General features: G+C 43.9%; 2 protein-coding genes across 5 annotated transcripts in view; both read left to right on the top strand.

The window, feature by feature from the left end:
- The first annotated feature begins 848 nt into the window (after positions 1-848).
- LOC118503793 (teneurin-m) overlaps positions 849-19,541 on the top strand; it is a 535,466-nt gene continuing 516,773 nt past the window's right edge. For 2 of the 4 annotated variants that reach the window (XM_036037484.1, XM_036037473.1), the window contains exon 1: positions 850-1,847. The gene's annotated coding sequence lies outside the window, so the exon portion shown is untranslated. Of the gene's footprint in view, positions 1,848-3,386; positions 3,512-19,541 lie in introns of those variants that run through there. The other 2 variants (XM_036037475.1, XM_036037474.1) reach the window with 2 other exon arrangements.
- LOC118503794 (radial spoke head protein 9 homolog) lies at positions 8,236-9,325 on the top strand. Its single transcript, XM_036037485.1, has one exon. It carries the CDS (start codon positions 8,465-8,467, stop codon positions 9,278-9,280), a length of 816 nt encoding a protein of 271 aa, XP_035893378.1. The 5' UTR covers positions 8,236-8,464; the 3' UTR covers positions 9,281-9,325.

Raw genomic sequence — 19,541 nt, 5'->3', positions numbered from 1 at the left:
TTGAAGTCACCCCAGTTGGTCTTGGAGCCTCCTTAAAGGAAACGCCTTTCTGCTACGTTCCGTTTTGTACGTTGCACCGAACGCCCGAATGCCAATTGTGCAGCTGCAATTTTGACACAGCATAATAAAAAGAAAACAAAACCACCGTCCAGCGCTTGCATCGTACGAGCCTGTGGGGGGGAGGTGTTCATCTGCTAGCTGCAGCACAATAATTATATTATTACGGTCAGGCCCGAATGGGGCTGGTTCGTTTCGTGCTGTGGGTGTTCGTGGTTGCCGAAGAAATCCGAAGCCTAAACCTACGTATGATGGGGAGCACTGGAGAATAATTGTGTCGCTGTCGGTTCGTTCGTTGGATACTTGCATTCGGGTGCTTGTTGGGGAAATGGTGAGTTCTCCGTTGAAGGACGAACAGTTCGAATTCGTTTTTGAGTGCAATTTGAATTTGAAAATTGTTTAAAATCCTCTAGAATATAATTTCGTTCTAATGAAGTGGCAGTACAAAATAAGAATATTTTTCGTCTAATAATTTAAAACTCAACAAAAAGGGAATAAACTCAACATATTCTTAGCCACCCAGCATCCAGACGACCACTCACTCGGCCGAGTAACTCATCCACCTCCAGGAACGGTATACTGCTGGGAATACACGACCGAACCATAGGCTAGGTCGAGCAGGATCCAACTCCACTGGGGAGCAGATTTTGAAGGTCGGAGCGCGGAACGTGAAGGTGGAGCAAAACGTATCACCCACACGAGCAGTTGCAGTTACCGAAGCTGCTGCTGCTGCTGCCGACGACGACGCGTCACACTAGAAGCGGGCCGTGTGGGTGTGGGTGTCCGTAGACACGACCGATCGGTAGACACCGAGCCGCACTAAGGCCAGTATATCGCGGTGTACCAGCGTGTAAAGACCTACCCATCATCGACCATTAACCCTCGGGTGTCGATGCTGTCAAGTGGCACTTGACTCCGGTTGGAAGGTTGCAGTCCGGGCAGAAGAAGAAGAATACGTACACAGCAACAGGGAAGAAACGATTTTCCCTCAACAATTCGAAACTACTCGAAGGCTTCCATAAAGTGTTGTGGAAGTTGTGTTTTAAAAAAATCTGTGCGTGAGCGAGTGATCCTTACCGTGTGCGTGAAGTTAAGATATCAGCAAAGATCTTCCAATCTAAATCATCCGCCTCCCAAAAAAAAAACCGAAAAAAGCTTTAGAACCCTTAGACAAGTTCGATCCGTCCCCTGCCGAAGTACAGTAGCAATCCCACCGGACAAGCGAAAGGGGCGCAAGCAGATTAAGTTTCGAACGTTCGGTTTTGTTTCCAAATTTTTCGCTTAGTTCCCGAGTCGACCTTCCCTCCCGCCATAGGGTGTACGGCCAACCGAGTTGGTTTGAAGCTCACTTAATTTTAGAAATGGTTGTGAACTAGTTGTTAACCTTCCCTGCAGAAATTAGTAAAGCGCCGGAGGTCTTTAAGTGTCCAAAGAAAAAAAAAACGGACAATCAAAGTAATAGTAGAGCAGCTAAGTCACTTATCCATCAACCCGCTTTCGGCAGCTCCTAGTAGTATTTCACCTTTAAGCAGTTAACAAACACTCTAGTGATAGCAAAAAACAAAGCGTTTGTGTGCGTGTTTGTGTATAAAAGTTCGTGTAAAAGTGAGTGTGTGTGTGTGCGTGATTGTGAAGGTATCGTCCGCGTCAGTGAATTACGCCGCTTTATCCTGCGTGTGCGGTGTACTACCATAGTCTACTTTTAGGCGCTAAAGAGAGCAGTCGACTACCCACACACTATTCTTCACGGTGATCAGGTCGTCAGCAAGGCATTCGGTACATTAAAGTGTGTGAGTATCGTATCGTATATCGTGTGAATATGTGTAGCGTGTGGTGTGCTGTCATAATTGTGCATCTGTCGTAGCACGGTAGTGTAACAGGCTTCACACCTTCCACGACCATCTCCCCAAAGGCACTCCTTACCAATAGAGCGAGAGTTTCTTTCATGGCACAGAAAACATGGCACATGAACCCACCACCAACTGATTGTGTGACGACTTTTGCAGATAGCAACTGACACAATCCCTCCACCTTCGCTTCCCGGTGGCTGGCCCAACACAGCTGGCACATGTCTTCTGGTGCCACCGTGGACCGTTTGCCCAACCAGACGGAAGAAAGCGAAGAACAAAGCATCGGGTAAACAATTGTCACAGCGAGACACACTCACACCGGCTGATGCTCTGATTTCTTTGTGTTTGCTCGCCTAAAAATTATCAACAGCCCAATCAGAGCGGGAGAGAGAGAGAGAGAGCTGAAAGGGTTTTCCAGCAGACAGAGGGAGGGCGCTTAAGGACACGACGGCCTGCGAAAAGAACAGAAGCAAAAGAAAGCAGCGCCGGGGTAGCATGTTTTTCATTTCACCGACTGCTCACGGGTCTGGAAAAACGACAGCAACGCTACAACAACGGTCGTGATTCGGGTCTTCCTGCGTACCAGCTGGTGGCGCATACTGCTGGACGGGGTCGTGCCGTTGGGTGTCGAACACTTTTTATCCCACTGTGTTCGGAAACCCCACACACCAAAACGCGGGGCCGCACGCGGAAAAATGTGTCCCAACGCAGCCAGGCGTGAAAAGTATAGGCAGCGGTTGTTTCTGGACGTGGTGAAGTTGGTCTAGAAAGCCGGAGGAAAATAAGAAAAGTGCTGTCCGTACCGTACCAGGAACTCCACTGTCTAATCGGGTAAAATATCTCCCAAGCTTCTTGACTTGGCACGGAGCTTTCCGGGTCGGAAAGAGCACGCGACACGTTCCTTTTTTGCGGGTTGCAGTGCTCTAGCTGCATCGGTTGCGAAACGTGCGCCACTGGCATTAAACTCGCATTGCCCGGTCCTGAACTTTGGGCAGGAACCCCGACTAGGTGTACGGTCCGATTGCTGGTAGCAATTTAAGCAGCACGTTAAACACGTAATAATTTCTTGGTCGCATCGTCGCTTTTCCCGTTCTTCCGGACAGTGCACATCCACACACACACACACAGAGGTCTCAAGTGTGAAGCACGTGCCGATAGTTCCACTCGAGAAGCAGTCAAACCCTCGAGGCAGACACACTCCATCTCGATCACGGAACCTTTTCCCGCACCACACGTACACACAAGGACGCAAAGGAAAGAAGTAGGGTACGAATCCTCGTTGGCTTGACTTGTTTTCTTCCTCCCCACACTATCGTAGTGCAAACGGTCGCAACACGCCAGTGAAGTGGAAAACGGTGTCCACCTCATCGTCCACAGCACTTGCACGACTTTGCGATCTCACAGGTCACAGTGAGTGGAAAGAACCAGGGTAGGGTAGTAAGTGAACGAATGGAAACGCAGAGACGCGGTGTGAAGTCAAGAAGGTTCCAAGTTTCGTGCAAGTGTGTACCTATTCCGGAGGTGTAAAGAAGGACCTGGCAAGACAAGACAAATCTAAGCGCGAAAAAAAAAGCACCAACGAACTTCTTGTGCACGCGCTCGAGGTAAGTGATATTGGGATCGCTGCTTGTCCGTGAGGGGGTGTTTTTTGTAGCTCGTTGAAGGTGTCCCTAAAGTTGATTCGTTTCTCACTTTTTTCTCGTTCATTTTAAACGGTTTTTTCTCGCTTTTCCGCTCTGTGCTGCTACCGTACCGACTACTGAATTTGGGATCCGCTCAAGTAGGGTAGGACAAACACCATCGTCCGGTGAATGAGGGGAATAAAATTAGGTGACAGAGCTGCCGGATTTTCCACGCTACGGGGTGTGATTTGTGCGCTGGTGTTCCTCACTGCTCACTGCCGGAATGAGGGATTTCCGGGATTTGATGGGAAGTTTATTGGAGTCATTTCAGTTTCTGGGCTCTTTTTTCCCTCTTTGCTTTGGCTTGCTCGCTTGCCCTCGTACCATCCTTGGCGCTCGTGATCTGTGAAGGATCAAAGTTGATTCTGTTTATCTAGTCTCCGAGTGGGTCGCTGTTTTTTCTATTTTGGTTGGTGGGACAGGATTTAGTGCAAACATATAGATAATTAGAAGCTCTTGCAAGGGGATTTTTCGTTTTGTGATAATCTGTATCAGACATTGAATGACATTGTTGTTAAGAATGGCGGTTTGTGCTACTAAAAGGAGACGAGAGCACACCATTAAAAATGTGTAGTAAAATGCAACAATCATGTGTTTGCTGATTGTAAAGCTTGAGACTTGCACACAGGATTAATTTATTTAAATTAGCTTTTTGAATGGTGGTTTTTGAAAATGATAGCCATTTTATAATTAAATCATAAAAATGGAATAATGAATAGCTAATTGATGAATTTAATCCACTTTTATCGTTATTAACTTCACTTGTCATTGTCAACTTACCTAGAGGTGAATGAGGTCTCAAAGACCCAAAGCCTCTATTAATAAACGAAAAAAATGTCAACTTAGCTGGTTCAATACTGAAGCCTAGCCCCTGGAGTTATGCAACTTATTCTTAAATTCCCTTCAAGTTTTGTTGACTGTATGACTTTCAGAGCAAATTTTACCAATAATCATTTTAATTGAAAAATCGTTTTGAATTCTAAACTGATTGAATTTTGGAGCATTTCTTACAGAGCTTTAAAGATGTTTCGAAAAGAGATTGCATACTTTCAGGCGTTGGAGCCTTTAATCTTAAAAGCCCAAGGCTTACTTGAGGAAAACAAAATTGTTTTTCAAATACCAATAAAATCCCAAATAATCTACCTTAAACCGAATTTATTCACCGACTTTAAAGTTTATGTCCCCAACGGTGCACTTGGAGATAATTAAAAATTGTCAGCAAACGTACATTTGCGTAAAAACTGTACTGCCACTTCAGCAGCCACAGTGCACCAAACTACTGACCAAAAATTGTAGCACCAAAGAAAACCAACGTCAATGCTTCTTTTCCACTTTTTCCCTCATATTGTTTTCCCGAAAATTTGCCACCACGGCTTTAGTTCCGATGTCGCTTTTACCGTGGTGTCTGATCGTCACTCACCAACCACCCATCCTCTTCGGTCACTTCCTGTACGGCACAGCAAAAGTACGGGAGTTTCCGGCACGAAAAAGTGTTGGAAAAATTAGTTCCTTTCCATTCCATTGTGCCGGTGTCTGCCACCAGACGAGATGGCCTCGGTTTCGGTTCGGTCACTCTGCATGTCACACTGGACGGATGCACTTTCACCGCAATCGAAACAAAGTCCGAAACCGTCGATTGGGACCGGACCAGACCGGGCACCAGGGCACCGGAATGTTGAAGTTCACTTTTTCCGGTTGGCAAATTTTTGGAGTCTCTCCCATCTCTCAGCCCTTTTTTTTGCAGTCAGCCCAACTTTAGTCAGCCCTATTTGCAAGGGTGTCGTTGTTCCTTCAAATGCCTGTTCTATGGGTGAAATATCCCAACCGGCGATTCTCTCCAGCGCGTGACTAGCATACGGAGATGGTCTCTCTCTCTCTCTCTTGCTCTCGCTCTGTGTTTGTTCTACATCCTTTAGCGACCATGCAATTGCGCTCGTACGGCCTAGTTTGACATGATTTTACTGCTGACAGTGATAATTGTTCACCGCTTATACCACTTTTGCTGATTTCGAGTGCTGATGCTGCTGTCAACCGACCGGGTGACTATGCGGTGACGGTAATCATGGTTAGTGATGCTGCTGATGAGGATGCTGATGATGAAGGATGGAGAAACTGCAACGGAATTTGGATGTTCATTAAATGTTGATTTAAAAGAGAGACCAATAGAAAATTTGATCTTTAGTGTATTTAAGCTCTTATATGAATAAGGCAGATTTTCGGTGGCAAATGAAAAAGTTTTGTAAAAATTTTATCAACTAAGTGAAGAAAAATTTGTTTAATATTTTACCCTATTCAGATTATCTTAGAATACACTCAAAAGAACAAAAGCGAACAAACTTGACCTAAAATGAAATATCCGCATCAGCTCCACTTCGAGATCGAAACAACTCTGCAAAACTGATAACAATGATTTAAATCGCGTCAAACAGCAGTGATAAAATCAGAACTTGTCTATAAGACCGGAAAAGTTCGTCCCCTAGTCAGCGCACGCTGGTACAAAATAATCCTTCAAGAAGTACACCAGTACCAACGCAGCAGCAAAAAACCCAACGTGGCAAAGGGACAACGCAAAAAAAAATCAGTTCCATCACTCGACTTTCCCGAACATAAATTGTGGAATGGTTGAGAGCTCGCGGAGGAAAATAACTTAATTAAAAGACATCCAACAGACAGCGCGCGGGAGAGTTTTGGTCAGAGCTTTCCTCGCGGCGTGTCGTCGCCTTGTGAAGGCGTCTTTGACCAACACGTCCTCAGGCCGGCGGTTTTCGGTTTACGTCAGCCCGCGATCCCGCTTCCGTTCCAATTTTCTGTCCAGTTGTCGGTTCCGGTATGAGCCCCCGGAATGTGACGACATCGCCATTCGGGCTTCGGTGTCTTTAGGACTTACGCTTTCGCTACTGCAGGCTGGCTCGAGATTCTTGTCTCGAGCTTTGTTGTAGTTCCTTTTCTGTTGGTGGCGCTATTGCCTCACAAATGTAGCTCCCGACGAACTGCATTGTATGCACCACGGTTCGCTTTTTTGTGTGTCGAGAGAGAGGAGAAATTCAATAATTATGCCAAACGGAAGGAAAAAGTTTTCCCTCATCGGGTTTCCCGCACTCCGAAGGGAAAGGGTTCCTTCCGCTTTTTCGGAGGACTTTTTTGTTGATGTGCAATTTTTCTTGGTCACCATGTTGGACTTCGTTTTTTCCTCTAAAGTGTGGGTTTTCTATGTGATTTAGCGCCAAACCCAGGGTGGGGTGTTAAATCAGCCAGCACAGCTCGCGGGCTGTGGGCCATTTCCCATGCAAATTTTGTATCCATTTTTTTGTTGCTGTGTTTGTTCACGAAACGTTTTCACTTCTCGGTAGTGGTCGGTGTTAGTGTGTAGTGGCTGAAATTGTCGTTTTCGTTCTTGATTGGCCAAGGGAGGTAGGTAAAAAAGAGAGGGCTCGGAATGGTTTCACTCTGCACCCAAGGAAGGAAGGATGCAATGGAATATTCTTTTTCCGGCTTTTACCGTTTGCCTTGCTCCGTTTTTGCCTCGCTGGTGTGACTGTCCGTAAGGCTTCCCTGGGTGGAGCGGTGGATAAAGTCAGTGAAGTTTCTTCGTTTCTACCAAATCCACTTTCTTATTGTTAGCGTTTTGCAGTGCTTTTCCCGAGAAGGATTGAAGCTTTGTCACCATTTGATGCTGTATGACTAATCGGATCGGCAGGATGAAAATGAGAGCTAAAATTGAATTCAATTTTTTATTTTTTTTTGTGATAAAATCAAGCTGGAAATTTTTCAAATCATGAGTCGTTTCCACTTCTTTGAAAATTGATTTTAAATAATGTGTAGAGATATTTACTAGAATTTGAGATTTTTTACCACAGAAAAATTTTATCAAATGGAGGCGCCTAGTACTTCACTCCAAAAACCCTAAAGTTTCCCTAAAGGTGTTCTTACGGATTCCCTAACGAATATATTTTCTCACCAAAATATCCATTTCAAATCACACTACCACTTCGCTGGATTCCCTCCGCTTTGGCTTAAACCATTGCACCGGTTGCAAGTGGTCGGAATAAATGAATGACTGAATAGCCGGGCATGGCAAGCAGATGCTAAAGCGGCTCACGGCTTATGTTAAGTAAAGTCTTCCTCGCCGCTCACGGGCGGGTCGGTCGGTTTGGCAGGCAACCGATTGCAATTGAAAATGAGACGGGAAATGAACGGGTTAGTATGAATGCACGATATTTCTAGAAGCTCCGTATGCTGGGAAACTGAATTTTGTGGAGCAACGGAAAATCATTATAATCAGCATAAGAAAGATTATCCTTCCGTTCGGAGCGTAGTGAAGAGCGCAGTGAAATGGATTCGATTTTGTGACAATTTGTCAGACACTTGCCAGTGTACTTACGGCTCAGTTCAGCCTCAGTTGGTCGATTTTGTTACGCGGATAGCTGACGAGAAGAAGCTTACGAAAGGATGAAAGAATATTAATTATGCTAAGGTTCCGATCGGCTTTTCAGTGTTCGTTGTCGTTTTCCCTTGCAAATTTCAGCTCAAGCGCCGGAAGTATGCAAAGCCTTTTTGATGTTTTAGTCTCCAATGACTGCACAAGGCAAGAGATGTATTCAATCACATTTGTGAAGTGTTAAACCCAAAGAATTATTGTAAAACTCAGAATTCAGCCTCTTGGTTAGTTGACTTTTACATCTTTAAGTTGTGAGATAATTGAACAACAAAGTAAGCAATTGATAAACGTAAAATTAATCTGAACATCGTAGCAGTCCTCATGTAACGTTAATCTTCTAAAAGAGAGAGGGAGAGCAGTTCATTCGTATTCTTGTCCAACTACTAACAGCGCTCGTCTCTTGCCACAATTAACCCAGCCGAAAAGCCCATCCCACCATGGAAATAAGTACCTTTTCCGAACTCGTCCCACTTCTTTCCAACTTTTGGCGAACCATCCCAACCCCGCTGCAGCTGAAGCTAGAAAGCTCCCTAACCCTCCTCAAGCAAGATCACAAACTAAGCAAGCTTTTCTTTCTGGGCCAGCTGGAGGCACACTCGATCAATTATCTGCTCGCGTTCGGCACCCCCGGAGTGGATCTGTTTCAACATCGAAAGTTTTACTACAGCCGTGACGGGGTCGGTTGGATACTGCTGCTCGAGCCTGCCAGCTGGAGCGAAGATTGGAGCCGACTTTGGAGTGAATTTACCGGAAATGGTAGTTTCGCGTTCAAAATTCGTTCCCTCGCAGCGGGAAGCCCGAGCGTGATGGTGAACGAACAGGATCGGCTGTGGTACGTGATGCATGCGATTCTGCGTGAAGCGGCCGGCGTTCCAAGGGGTGCGCTAAGAATGTCCACCGACGGGCAGATTGTGTTGAATCCGTTCTTTCAAGGGTTAAACCGGGAGGAGCTGGGTGAGCTGGGTAATTATCAACACTTCCGGCGGCCTGAACGATCGGCGGAAGAGAATCTGCGTGGCAGGAAGGAGTGTAATCTTGCGATGGATGTGTTTGATCCGCTGGAGAGCGATGTGTTGCCCGAAGGGAAAAGTTTCACGCTGCGTATGGACGATTCGGATCAGCTGGCGATGTGGAGTTCGTTGCATTGGTTGGGGTTGGATTTTTTCCACAAAGCGAACAGTAACGTGTTTGGATTTCTGTACAATGGTGATGGGCGTAAAAATTGGGATCTTCCCTTTATGGTTGAGCTGTGAAGAGTGAGAATAATAAACAGTTTGGATTGTGTTTAAGAAATAATATTAAAAAACATTTCTTTTCCTATTTCCTTCAATGAGTATGTTGATGTCATGACTGTGGTGTGTGTCTTGGCTAAAGCGATAGTTTCGCCAATCGTCCACCAGGGCACGCTAGCGTTAGCGCTCGGATTTTCCTTCCCCGTAACCGACCGAAACGAACGAACGAACGGAACTCAGTGTTCCGAGCCGACGGAGCACGAATTTTGCCTCCCGGTTTAGCTCCCGAACCGAGCGCACATCTCCCTGTGGAGTGAGTCGGATGAGGTTGGTTGTGGGAGGAGCAAACGCTTGAAGCGCACATTCATACGTACCTGGACACACACACACATAGCGATGTAGGTTTTGGTGAAGAATCGTACAATATTGCATCGCTAGCGCTAGCGACGAAAGCCGCTTCAAGTGGTAATAAGTTCTATTTTGCAGCCAAATTAAACCAAGCCAAGCTGTTCTGTCTACCTTTGCCGGGGGCGCTCATCCGTGGTGAAGGAGGTGAATCAAGGAGCGGAGAGGAAAAAAATGTAATTGAAAAAACAACCTCATAAACACACACACATGCGTTTCCTGGTGTGAGGTGGCTTGGCGAAAAGTAGATTTGGGTGACAAAACCTGCACACGTGTGCAAATTATAAGCGAAGACCTGGGTGGAAATGTAACGTGTTTGGTGGTGTTTGTGGTATGAAAGTTTTGGATGAAATGTTGAAGAAGGTCCTAAGAGCCGTCTGAGATTCAGTAGGAACATAAAATGCTGCAGGAACATATTTTAGTTTAGGGTGATAACTTCATACATCAAAACTTATTTTTGAGAGAGTTTTAATCAGAGAATTACTTCAGTAATTGTATTTGAGGAAAATCTAGTAAGTTGTAGATTTTAATTAAAATTTGACGGTTTAAGATTCAATAAAATAATCTTGACAAGCGTTTTGGCTTGCAAAATTAAGCATCATCATTCCTACTAAGGTGTGAGATAAGATAATAAATTCTTGGCTTGTCCTATGTTGGCGTGCCGGCCATATAATGGATTTCAAGGCTTAATGATTCTACGAAGCTAGATAGTCAATCCTCACTGAAGAGGAACGGCCCGCAAGAGATTTGAACTTCGATCCTGGCGTATGAAGACCGGTGCAGCTATCACATTTGGCAACAGTTCAATTGCATTCCGGATTCTAACTTTTTTTTTTTAATTTACAATTTAACTATCAAACAATATTATACTTTCTTCTATTGGTATAAAAACTCATATAGTAAAAAGAAACAATTTTTTGAAATAATTTAACTCGAAAATTAAGTTTTAACGACTAAATTTTAACAAAAATGTATTTTTTTATATTTTTCTGATAGACTTGTGCAAACATCTAAATTTTTCTTAACCTCAAAGTATAACAAACATTTCCACACTTTTGTTTACAGTTCACCGTATCAATGACAGCGCTCTGTTCTGTCGAATGTACACAGAAACCAAACACAAAACTATCGGGTTGAATCAGGAAACAGGTTGAAAAACGTCACACGAAAAGCGGTATCGAGCTGTGGTGAAGAATAACTACGCGCACCACAACGCTGCTGCCGAATTTGCATGAGAGCAAATTGATGAAAATAGGGACATTGGGAAACCAACCTCAAAAAAAAAAGAGCGCAAAGAGCGAAATGAAACAAAAGGAGCTTTTCGTTAGCCGTTCTCTGCACCGTTTAGCTTTCCTATTGTTTTGATCGTGGAGTTGTGCCTCTCTATATGACGGGAGGGGTTTTTTTTTGTGTCGGCCGAGTTTGGCCTGTCTATGCTCTTATCTACCGTTCACCCGTTCATCTTGTGGTGTTATTGTTGGCAAGGGCAACATGAATGTTTCACACGAGAAGGTTTCGAGCGTATCCGTTTTTCCTTCTGCCGTGTGAAGCCGTGTTGCACGGAGAAAGGGAATTGGAAATTCCGTCGCCCGAGGACACGTGAATTTTTGAATGCCAAATTGCAATCGATTGTAGCGCACGGTTGGTTGGCCTATTTGCGCGCACATTTCTACCTAAACGTTCGACTGTATCAGGATCATCATCAACATCATCATCGCCGACCGACGGGATCGGTCGCATGCATGAAACCGACGCTGGACCGGGGATTCATCGGGGAGAAATAAGTTCGAAGTTCAGCATGTGTGATTTTTATGGTAACGATTATGACGGGCAGAGCAGTGCGGTGGTGCGTGGTTGAGGTCGGAACCCGAGGGGGGGTGATATTGTAGAATTTAGTCAATTTCCCTTCAGTTCCGTTCTGCAGCCAACTCGCTCTCCCGTTCCATGTTTAGACATTGCGCGATACAGCATCACATCGGTCCCGGTGCACAGCAGATACGGGCAGCAGATAAAAAGGTAGCAAAGGCAAAATAAAATCGAATTGCAACCGGCAGGCATTTGTTAGGTCCGGTTTTTAGCCATCCGGGTTTTGCAGTACCCTTGCAGTTCGTAGAGGGGCAGTTTTGCCTCTTTTGGTGTGCTCTCTGGTGTTCTCTGCTTGCCGTCCGCATGGGTGATGCAGATACTTTATTGATAATGACAGTTCGATTGCAGGCTGCCTGTTAATTTGAGCACATATACAGATGGTGGTGGGAAGTTTGGGCTATCTCTGTGGAGCTTTAGGCTAGCGAAGGTTAGAATAAATGTTAGAAAATATGTTTTGAATAAAAGCTTTCCGACAAAGGCAGTCGTATTGTTCGCTTTATCATATTTTATTTCTTTTATACATTAACTTGTGTGCTGGGGTTTGAGTATAATTTAATTTAAAAAATATAATTTATACTATAACTACAAAAACTATTTATCGAACTGCAGAACAAATAAAAGATTGTAATGACTTATGAAAAAAGCTGCTATCGATAGCAGCCAGTACCCGTCCAATACGTTTCACAGACTCACTAACTTGATTGATCCCATATCTAAATAGCCAGACCTGAGTACGGGATAACGGACCAGATGGGATTTGATACCCCGCCTGCCGAGTGAAAGCTGACGCCAGTATCGCCTTGAATATGGAATTTTTGAACCACAATTCAGCTCAGACTAAAGCAATTATTTATCAAAATATAGCTTGAGGCAATTCATAAAGGAACAATACCGAGGTAGAATAAATTTTATTAAGCTAAACTTAACTACATTTGGACGAATATGGAGGACTTTCCTCTTCTTCCTTGGCACTACAACCTTGAAAGGTCTTGGCCTGCCATTTCTGGCATTCTGTGACTTGGGTTTACCCGCAGCAAAGTAGTCAGGCCTTCGTACGGAGAGGGGGGTCTGGATGGGATTCTAACCCTGGACCTGCCGTGTGAAGACCGGCACCGCTGTCGCCTCGGCCACCTGATCCGCCTTTTTTTGGATTTTTTCTTGCAATATTAATGATAAATTCGAAGTCTATTTTAGCCACCAAATGACAAAAACATTTTAAAGAAGAGCAAAAATTGAGTAAAGTCCCTTAAAATTAAAACTGAACTGAAGATTACCGAAACATTTATCAACTTCTCCAGTTCCTTTGACTCGATTTTATTTTTTGCTTTATGAAACATATCATTCAAGAACTGTCCTATCATGTCGTTAAAGTGTTTTTGAGATTCTCAGAAATTTGTAAGCATTTAACTTTGTCATTCAAACAAATAAACAAACCCACTCTTTATAAATTATTTATAAAACTCTATATGCACTGTAAAAAGTACTTAAAGAAACCATTAAAATGCTTAAAGTACATAATCGCTCATTTTTGTTGCTAAATTGTGTTTGACTTGCCCCAGCCCAGCGCTTACTGCCCAAGCGCTGAGGTAGCGCACGATGCCGCAACGAAAGAATGATTGCTTTCGCTTTTGCAACATCGGCCAGCTCTTAAGCAAACTATGTCAGATACAATTCTTTAAATCTTATGCATCCTCCACCATGCTTTCCTGCAGCCAGTAAACGCAACATCCCGCTCACGCTCGATAAACTTCGTGCCTGCCGTTCGTTCGCTGATTCGTAACGCAAAGAGGTTGACTTTGCTGCTTGCTACCGAACAATTATCCTACCGACTGCAGCAAGTACAAGTTGTTGGCTGAATAAACGAAGATACTTTGCCGGTTCGTTCGGTGGGTCCATCGTTGCCAGTACATTTCCCATTAGTGGAAAGGAGAGTGTGGTGGAAAAAGTGGGAAGAAAGTATTTTGCAGTTCGATCTTTGAGCACGACTTGAGGTGGATTCGATTTCTCGGCGTTGTGTTCGTGGGCCTTGTCTGGCAAGTGGTCTGACCTGGAAAAACGCTGCAAGAAGCATCCTTCGAACGCAGGCTGAGTTGCATTGTTGTGTGCAGATACGGGGGATAGGGCTATTGCTGCGTGATATGTATTGCTTCATCGAACCTGTGGCTGTACGAAAGGACGTCCTTGCAAGGACTGTGCCGCTGACTTCGTGGTCTGCCGTACCGATAAGGATAAGCTCGTCCTGTGGCTGGTCCAAGGGTTTTTGCCCATTTCGCTTCGTTTTCTACAAGTGTAAAAGACCGGAAGGTAGTAGCAATGAGTCCGAGGTGACGACAACGGCAGGGAACCTGGGCTGGGACGGTTGGTTGGCAGCTCGGAAGCAGTATTGTGTATATTCTCTTGCCCGAGCGCAACAAAAGAAACAGAGATAAATTGCAGGAGCAAGCGTGTTTTTGCAAGGAAATCATTAAGAACTTTAATCTTTTCATCGCTGCCCGACCCACGTTTGCGTTGCAATTTTCCTACCTGCTGGCCGTGCGCTGAAATGAAGTCTGCGTGCCCACTCGAAGGATCGCCCGGACGCCCGTGAGACGACGCTGCAAAGACGACAATGAATAGCTGAACTTCTCCGTTTTCTTCAGTAGGGAGACTCGCTCGCCCAGTGCCGCCGATACTTCTACCCCGGACAAAGATGGAAAGTGATCTTTGTCATTGCAGGACAACCACCAGTCCTTACCGGCAATACCTCACACGGCCAGCCATTACGGTCATCAAGCCATGCGGAAGGTTCTTAAGGCGGGCGCTAGCATACCGTGCGCTAGTGTGTCTGTGCGAGGACAGTAGTTTAGCACGGTGCGAGGGCGGTGGCGGATGTGCAGATAGAAATCGGGAAACAATCATGCTCCTTCCTCGGAGCATGCTGCTCGTTGCAAAAATGGTGGTCTTCTATTGTTGTGCACGACGGCCGTGGATGGCAAAGAAAGCTGCTCCAAACTGGTGGTCCGATGGATTTGAGGCAATATCCAATCCATTTCGATTATCGTCATCAGTGTAGAGTACGAGGAGTGTACAGGATACCGACCGTGGGTAATTCAACCGATTTCCCCTCCACCCAAACCCAACTCCACTACCGAGGGGGCGAAAAGACATTTTTCTCTTACTTCTATCGAAAAAGTTTTACTGCTGCCAGGATACACTTCCCGCCACCCCGGAGCGAGAAGTTATTGCTTTGTCCGGAATAGCGAGATAAGCACCGTGCCAGAAAATGGAAGGTGACGGGCAGGAGACAATTTTAGCAGTTTTATGATTGGGAAATTTATTTATATGATTGAGTGGACATGAATGTGAACGAGATGGTGGTTTAAATGCTTCTATGGTGAGCGGGGCGCAATGAGCTATTTGGTGCAGAATATTGCTGTAGATTAAAATCGTTTTAGTAGAAATGAGGAAACTACCGGGACGATTGCAATGATTGCGTGAAAAGTGTTATTTGAAACTCAGTTTTGTAACCGGAAATGTTTGCCACTACGGATAGTTTGAAGGTGCAGTGAGATAAGTCGGAATCGACTGTTAGAGTTTGGTTTGAGGAGGAAGCTTTCCGGTATAAGGTAATGCAGTTATCAACCCTAAATTTATCTAGTAAAGGTCCATTTGCTCTGAAATTCTTGATTTTGTAGCTAAAGTGAGAAGTGAGTTTAGTCGTCACACGTTATTGTTGTTTGCTACTGATTGTTTAGTGTCTGACAATTATGAGGTACTAGGCGTCTCCACTTTGTAAATTTAATTTGTTTTCAATTATTTATGGTCTGTAATCTTTTTTATTGAGGTTTTAAAAATAAGTGGTTATTATTTTAAAAAAAATACTTCAATTTCATATTATCATTTTAACTGACAACTCTATGAGGACTTGGAGGCCATTTCTGAATATCTTGACTAATATTATTCAGACTGATATTACCAGCGAACTTTCTACAACGGATTTGATGTTGGTTTGGTAGCGTTGGCAAGTGGCGCTGCAACCACTTCATGTACAAAAGGGCCACCAGAGGAAGTTTTACGTCTTAACACTAACTGCATCTCAATAGTAATCCTCCAACTAGATGCCTAAGCTCTGGTTCGGTATTTAAGAGTAACAACAGTAAAACAAATCAATCCAATAACATAACCCATTGATTTTAGAAGTCATTTTCAAAGCGAGCTTAGAATTTATTTCATTAAAATAATTTCAATCTTTATATTAGCACAAGAAGTGTTCTAAATTTTATTTCGGGTTTTCGGATACATTCTAAAGCATTCTAGCAAATAAAATCCAGCCAACAGTAAACCATCTGTCGTAAGAAAATTGAACATCCATTTTGAAACTTTTTTATAAAAGAAAAAGAAATCACCCAATATCATTCATTTCCCCTGGCTTCATCGGCGAAGCTTTCAATAATGTTGTTAGCGGAAAAAAAAATTTCCCCCACCAAGTTCACCTCACCATTCCGGCAGGAACAATACACTTCAGTTTAAGGGGCAAAAGTTTTATCTGGCAGTCGCTTTTGTTCCGAGCGACCAAATTTCATCCCCGAAGATGGCACGACCATCTGTTTTCCCCGTGCCGTGCAAAGAAAAATTCTGCAGAGAACACCGATTCTGCAACAACTGAACTGGATCGAAAGAGCGATCCTATCGCGCCCTGGAACTCTCCCGGACAGGGCTCATTTAAAGTGATGTTGTAAAAGTTTTTCCAATAATAATCACTAGCTGTTAAGAAGTTGCCCCTGACCGGGGGACTTAATGACAATGGAGAGAATGTGTTCGATGGGAGGGAGAAGTGATTTTTTCTTCTAGATTTGTGTGTGTGTTTGTGTTAGAATGGTTCATTTTGAGTTTAGAACATTGATCGAACGTTGATTAAACGCAAGAATTGAGAGGCAGAAAGTTTGCTTTTGTTTGATGATTTCAATTGAAAATTATTTAAGGGTTTTTATGCTGAAAAAAAAACGGAAGGAAATTGCGAACAATAGCCAGCATGTAACAAAATGGTGCTCGATTTTTTTTTATCCATTTGCTGTATATTTGAAGGACCAATGGCCAAAAGCGCAACCATTCCAACAGGCTCCAGCTTCGATCGGTTGGAAAAGCGTTTTCGGGGCTGAAATTGTTGCCTATTCAAATACAGGCCTCTCTTACGCCCCATTTTCGTCTCGGTTATCCACTGACTTTTATCACCATTTCACCGATTGGAGAAGCTTTTGAAAATGCAAATTGAAATGCTGGCCGGTACGACTTGCAAGCTTTACCAGACGACGATGAAGGGCGGTGGAAGGAGGCGGGTACCGAGGAGTGCTAAATTATTCGCATTGAAATCAAAATAAATCGTCCCGCATTCACGTTGCACTGATGTAACGGTTGGAAATTAGGGGTTTCTCCAGCCGAGGGAGGGACCGTCCGGAGCGGGATGGCAAGTGACCGGCATGAGCAAGGTCCGGTAATTATTTAAAATTACTTCAATCAAATATTCATGAACCTTTCACGTCGGGTGCCGGGGATGAATTTTGCTGCCAATCGTATGCCTCATCTCGCTGTTTCACTCTCTCATGCGCTCTGTCGTTCTCCTCCTCACGCACATATCAAATATCTCAGCACGAAGCAGCTCGGGGCACTACCCGGGCCCAGGGAGAAGGTATGAATGTCGTGCCATGTCCACTATCTCCCTTATCGGTGATTATGGCAATGATGACGTCGATGATGATTCCGATGGTTATGCTGGTGGTGTCCACCGATTACGATATCCCGGGCCCATCCGTTCCGTACCGTGTGCTGCTGCTGCTGCTGCTGCTGTACGTCACACGGAAAATCGGATGGAAAAGCAAATGGCGCGTGTACTACCTTGCACGGTGGCATGCTGCATACGTTTAGCCGTAACATTTAGCCCGGGATGAGCTTTTGTCCTGGCTGGTGGGTGAATTTACATACGTTCTTCGGTGGGTGGCAGAGAGAATGAGGTGGAGAAGGTGGTAAAGGACATGACAGACGTCGCTGGAACGACGTTCTGGCTGTCGTTTCCAACGCATCATTAAGGTTTGGGCGTTCGGCGTTCGGGTGGACAGGGATGGCATGGATTCACTACGTCTCGTGCAGACTGTGCTGGCAGTTCGTCGGTGTCTTGTGCTGGTGGTTTTGGCGCCTTGATGAAGGTCTTTTTGGGATGGATCGCAATCCGAACGTTGATTGGGATTGGGAGGCCTAGTGTCAATAGAGTGCGCGCTTGCGAGGCAATTGTACGATTCGGTTCCAGGAGGGCTTATAATGGTGCCTCTTGTGGAGACAATCGGTATTTAAAGAGAAGAGATTTGTGATTAGAGCAGAGTAGATTTGAAACATTAAGCTAAATGTTGAATTGATGCTGTAATGTAACTTATTTAAAATTAATTTTATTGAAAAATATGACCTTTGTTGTTAGAAAAGTAATAAAATACAATACAATTTTATTAATTTCAATACTAATTAATGAATCATTGTAATAAAAGCTATCAAGAGGTTTTAATAACGCTTTTCTAAGATTTTTTTATATTTTTGTAGCAATTTTGGTTTAATTCCTATGTTTTATTGTTATTATTCAGAATTTTTCTACGTCATGATATGTTTATAAAAAACTGTTTTCTTGTTGGACATTGACAATAAATACAAACCATTTTTTTATAGAAAATAAGAATCTCCCATCCCCATCTGTAAAAATGTTCTCTTTCATGGAAACAAAATTGTATGAGTTATAATTATTGTCAAACGACGTGTTATCGATTTCGAATATTCTTTTACTTCTTATTTGTCTTAATAAAAAGAGGCCACTCTTTGACAAGATTCGAAACCGATCGATTCAATCGCTCAATTTTTAAAAACTACCTCGAAGAAATTATTTAAAACTCGCTTTGATTGCTTTAAATTTCAACGATAAACCATCATAAAGTACTTGGAATGTTTAAAACTCACGTAATTTCACCTACCAAAATGCCTACAAGCATTCCTCTTCCTAAGTTCAAGTTATTTATGACATCTTAATCTAATCGCATTAGCCTTCACCCTCTCTGGTCTGGTTGGAATTGCTTACAAAGCATTTTCAATTTTTCAAAGCCCGGCACCGCTCGGCTGCCGTTCGCTTGGTTTTTGGGAGCACTACAAGGTAGAGTTCTACAAGGCTCACCTCATTCGCTCGGTTGGAAAAATGCAAAACCGTTCCGAACGCAAAACCCCAAAGGCTGCCCTAACCACAACGCCAACGGTGGTGATGCCGAGCGAAAACCATCCAATGCCCATTCCAACCACTAATTTGTGACCACCTTTTTGTTGCTGGTTCACCCTCCGATTCCGAATGGGGCTTGGATGGCTTTTGCCTGGCTCGGTGGATGTGGAAGCAGCAGCGAACCGTTTTAAAATAAATATATATTATAGCGGTGTTTGAGGTGATTAAATTAAAATAATGTCTTGATTCTACATTAAATTACGTTAATTTTACGTTTCGTGTACTCTGGGCTGGTATGTACTGAGTTGAACAGGTACATTGGGTTAGGTTTCTTGATTGTTGATGGTATCCAAGAGAATAAATAGTTTCAATTTTAATTTTTTTTTAGTCCATATGGGATGCACAAAATAATATCGTAAGATATCTTATATATTGTTTTAAGTAATGTATCATTCAGTATTTAAAATATAATCGAAAGCTGAGATTTCTTCTTAATTTATGTGGACAGCTTTTTATCTATTCAAATGATGAAACAAAACTATTATAAAACTAACTGTCCAAGGGTTTCAACCACCAGCTTTGTTTATTCACCGCCAGCTGGCGCTAGTGTTTGTTTGGCTCATTGTTCTTCTGGCTGCCACCTCTATCGCAGCATCAACCACCGCAGCCCGTCGGTAGCGTTAGCCAGTGGACAAATGAATGCTCATTAAATCTGCCGGCACAATTTCTCTCCCCCCTTAGCCCAACCTTCCGCCCCCCCCCCCCCCTTGCGACCCACCGTTGACCCTG

This window comes from Anopheles stephensi, chromosome 2, assembly GCF_013141755.1.
Source record: "Anopheles stephensi strain Indian chromosome 2, UCI_ANSTEP_V1.0, whole genome shotgun sequence".
Taxonomy (NCBI): Eukaryota; Metazoa; Arthropoda; class Insecta; order Diptera; family Culicidae; genus Anopheles; species Anopheles stephensi.
The sequence above is the reverse complement of the archived record's forward strand: the minus strand, read 5'-3'. Positions and strand labels throughout refer to the sequence as shown.